The following is a 4662-nucleotide window of genomic DNA, read 5'->3' on the forward strand; positions in this document are numbered from 1 at the left end:
CAGTGAAGGTCTCTTTCATCTGCCTCCCTTCATTAGGGGGAAACTGTTGAGTTCATGAAGAATTGGAGACGATTTTAATTACGGGGCAACCGCAAGCAGGAATTAATCTGGCTTTTGGGTTTGGAGAAGCTGCATTAAGTGACGGCCTTGAAACTTGTAATAACAGCTCTGCACATACCTGAGCCCTATGATGTGGGGTGAGACCCACTCCAAACGCTTAAAAACCAGAAATTCCTGCCCCGTGAATTCACCTTCCCGTCTCCCTCTGCGCTCTGGGCAGCCTCTGGCTGCGGGATGGCCCGTGCCTACGTGTGGGTCCTGTGCTGGATCCCTTCCCTCGCCCCTGTTGTGGTTCGGGAGGGCTGGAACAAAAGCCCGGGGGTGGGTTGGAATCATGGAACTGTGGAGCGGTTTAGGTTGGGAAAGACCTCTAAGATCGCGTCCAGCCATTCCCCCAGCACTGCCAAGCCCACCACTAATCCATGTTCCCAAGTGCCACGTCCCCACATGGCTTTTAAATCCCTCCAGGGATGGAGAGATCTGACAGGGCAGCTGTCAGGGGCAAATTTTTTAAAAAAAAATGGATATTTTGGCAAGGAGGGGGTGAATTTGTGTGATGGGAAATGGGCTGGATCTGCCTGGAGGCTGCAGATCATGGCTGGGTTGAGCGGGGGGGGCACTGTGATGTCCGGTGGGTGCCACAGGGGTACAAACCTGACCCAAACCCATCAGGATAGAGACCTGAATGCTTCTTTGGAATGTATGGAGTGGGAAAAATGCTGCCCGTGCATCAAGCCTCTCTTCTCATCCACGGAATCTGCGCGCTCGGAGCAAAACCCCACCTCAAGCTGGCAAGTTCAAGCGATGTTAAACCCCCAGCCTGGAATTGCATCCAAATTTGTATTTCCAATGGGAGCCTGTCACGCTGCTCCAGCACCTCCATCTGAACCAAGCCCAGCCTCTCCCTGCCCTCAGTGTTTGCAGGATCCCGGGATGAACAAATCCCTCGCCGAGTCAGCAGCGCCGGCCCCGGCTGCTTTTCCAAGCAGGTTCGTGGCGTGGTGTTTTCTTTACAGCAGAGCTTTGTGGCAGGATTTATCCCATGGCATCAGTACGAGGGAGGGAGACAGTATCCCAGCAGCCTGGGCTGGAAAACACGGCGGATCGAGGAATTTTCTCTGGAGCTCCAAGGGATTTTCAGTGTGCTCCTGTGGAGTTTTAGTGGTCTTTTCCTATAGCTTGGAAAACGTGGCTGGAAGAGCCGAATCTCCTGGAACTGCAGAGGCTGATCCGTGCCCAAGTCCTCGTTCCCAAGTGTTTTTTCCAGCTGGCTTTGCTCTCTGGATGGAAAACCCTTTGGAAAACTGCCTGGGGTGGAGGTTCCCACTTGGAGTGTGGGATGACCTGTGTCACCCCCTCCGCTGCGTGGCAATCCAGGGGGGCTCTCCCTGCAATCCAGGATTTTTCCAGCTTCGAGCCAGGAAGGTTGGACTGGATCTTTAAAGGTCTCTTCCAAGCCAAACCATTCCATGGTTCTCTGTTTGTTCCTCATATCGACGCTTCCGCCGGAGCAGGAACGACTCCAAGGGCAGCGGCGCGGGGTCCCAGGGAATCAAAGCTGACATTGTCGGAATGAGCAGCAGATGCTTGGAAAGAATTTGCCGGCGTCTGGCCGAGGCTGCTGGAGGCACAGCACCCTGGAAAGGGCTTTGTGTGCCCTCTTGCTAAATCTGTGCAGCTCCAAGTGCTGGCAGAGCCCCCGGGGAAGCTCCTGGAACTGAGGGGGTTCTCCACAGGGACCATCCCTGTGTGGTCAGCTGATGGAATGTTCTCATTCAGCAGCAGGAACTGGGGTGTTTTCTAAAGAAATACCAAAATATATGGTTTGGGGTTTTTTCCTCCCATATCTGTGTTCTGCTGTCGGCAACTTGTGGGGTTTCATCCCTGATGCTCTGGGAACAATCCAGGCTGCAGGAGGAGGGGAAAATACAGTGACTAGGGATGAACAGCCCTGGGATGCCAGAGAGTGACAGGACAAGGGGGAATGGCTTCCCACTGCCAGAGGGCAGGGTTAGATGGGATATTGGGAAGAAGTTCCTGGCTGTGAGGGTGGGGAGGCCCTGGCATGGGTTACCCAGAGAAGCTGTGGCTGCCCCTGGATCCCTGGAAGTGTTCCAGTTTGGGTTGGATGGGACTTGGAGCAACCTGGTCTAGTGGAAGGTGTCCCTGCCCATGGCAGGGGGTTGGAACTGGATGGTCTTTAAGATCCCTTCCAACCCAAACCATTCCGTGATTCTAAGAGCACCGTGGTGCCATGGGGAAGCTCTGGGTGGGAGCTGATGCCCAGCAGAGAATCCCAGTGACGGATTCAGCAGTAACTCAGGAGTGGCTGTAGTTCTGAGCCGGCTGTAGCCCACAGAGCTGCCATGGGAAGATGCTCTCATGAATCCTTTGGGGCTGCAGGATACCTTTGGATGGGAGCAGGGCACAGAGGGTGCTGGAGGGTGCCCTGGGATGCAGCTGCTTTGCCAGGGATGTGGCTCCTCCTCATCACAACTCGTGCAAGTCACGTCACGCCTGGCCCTGCGTCGGGGCACTGGAGCTGCCGGGCACAGGGCCGGTAGAGGACGTTTGCCAAATACCTTCAGCCCCGTTTCATTCACTCCTGGGGCTTTTAATGAACCTTGAAAGCAAGCCGGGTGCTGTTTGCTGTTTGCTCTGTTTGGGATGAGTCGTGTCTGGGCACGGCCGGGATGCTCAGCCACGGTGCACAAACACAAGCACAGATGCAACACGTGGCCACGACGTACAGGGGCAAGGCACAGCCTCAATGCATGGCCACAAGGCATGGATACTATGGGTAGGGGCCGTGCGTGGCCACGATACACAGCTGTGGTGCGCGGATGCAACGTGTGGATGTTGGGATGCACCACCACGATGCGTGGATGCAACAGATGACCACAACACACTGCCACAATGCATGGATGCAGTGCATGGCCACAGTTCACAGCCACGATGCTCAGATGCAGCACACGGATGTCAGAATGCACAGATACAATTCACAGGTGCCACGCTGCGCCGCTGCAATGCAGGGATGCAATGCAAGGCCACGACATGCAGATGCAACGCACAGATGCAACGCGTGGCTGCAGTGCACAGCCCTGATGCAGGGCCACAGCACATCATCACGATGCAGGGATGCAGTGCATGGCCATGATGCATATCTGTGACACACAGATGCAATGCATGGGTGCCACAAACCACGCATGCAACGCACGGGGGCGGCGCGTGATGCACGGGTGCAGCGCGTAGAATCTGTGATGCAGCACCACAGTGCATGGATGCAGCGCATGGATGCAACGTGCAGGTGAAGTGCATGCAGTGCGTGGCCACAATGGATGCAGTGCAAGGATTCCATGATGCATGGATGCAATACACGGCCGGGGTTCACAGCCAAGATGCACGGATGCAGCGCACGGATCCAGCGCGTGGCCGTGATGTTTGGAGGCATTGCACATTCATGCTGCACGTCACCATGCATGGATGCAGTCCACAGGTGCCATGCCATGGCCGTGATGCACAACTGTGACACACGGATGCAGTGCATGGATGCCATAATGCATGGATGCTACAATGCACGGATGCAGCGCGTGGCCACGATACCACCATCTGTGGTATGTGGATGCAGTGCATGGATGCCACGATGCACAGGTGCCAAAATGTAGATGCAATTCACGGCCACAGTGCATGGATGCAACGCATGGATGCCACGATGCACCACCACAATGCATGGATGCAGCACGTGGCCGCAGCACAGCGTCACAACACAGGGATGCAGTGCATGGAATCCATAATACACGGACACAGTGCTGGACGAGGCCTCGGTGGTGCGGACCCAAAGTGCCGTGGCGGTGAGATAGAGCATCACCTCTGGCTTTCCCAACTTCTGCAAAACCCCAGGAACCACCAACAACAAAAAAAGGCACCTCGGGGCACTTTTTCCCTGCTGCACAAACATGCAAGTTCCAGGCTTTCGGAAGCCAAAGGCATTCCCATCTAGACCAAAGCAAATATTTGGTGACAAGGGAGACACTCTGCTGTCCTGGTGCCAGCGTAAATCTGGGGGTTGGGAAAAGGCTGAACTAGTTCAGAGTTTAAAGGTCCTTCCTCGTGGTGTCACGTGGGAATTTGTGTTGTGGGGTAAAAGGTGCTTAAGGAATATTCACCCTTGGGAATGAGGGTTGCATGGGGTCAGTGTCAGGATGGATTCACCAGCTCTGAATGGCAATTCCCGTCTGCAAATTGCTGTTAGTGCTTGGATGGTTTTATTTAACCCCAGTAAAGAGTTGGAACGGGAAGGGATGTGGGGGTCCTGTTCTGGGACCATGTCCTTGCCTTTCTGCAGCTGGCAGGGAAACCTCCCGCGTCCCACACCGCTCCATGCTGGCACAGCTGGGTTGTTCCCAGCAGATAAACTTTTATTTGCTTTAAATATGGCAGGAAAGCCTTTCCTGAGGTTCTTCTGAACCCGAGCCTGGGGAACAAAACTGCTGGCTCAGTTTTTTTCGGGCTCGGCCGCGATCCTGCCCTGACCGCGGCGCCAGGCTGGGGGTGTGGGGGGTGGCTGTGCTGGGGTGTGCTCAGGGGTTTTGGGGGACACCC

The 4662-nt window shown here is 55.3% G+C and overlaps 1 protein-coding gene across 1 annotated transcript in view; it reads left to right on the forward strand.

Moving 5' to 3' along the window:
* The first annotated feature begins 294 nt into the window (after window positions 1–294).
* The window catches only part of FRMD6 (FERM domain containing 6), a 15185-nt gene continuing 10817 nt past the window's right edge, over window positions 295–4662 (forward strand). The window contains exon 1 of the mRNA XM_029963621.1: window positions 295–381. Coding sequence (XP_029819481.1) covers window positions 295–381 — 87 coding nt within the window. The remainder of the gene's footprint in view (window positions 382–4662) is intronic.

This window comes from Manacus vitellinus, unplaced genomic scaffold (genome assembly GCF_001715985.3).
Source record: "Manacus vitellinus isolate BGI_N305 unplaced genomic scaffold, ASM171598v3 scaffold_103_pilon, whole genome shotgun sequence".
Taxonomy (NCBI): domain Eukaryota; kingdom Metazoa; phylum Chordata; class Aves; order Passeriformes; family Pipridae; genus Manacus; species Manacus vitellinus.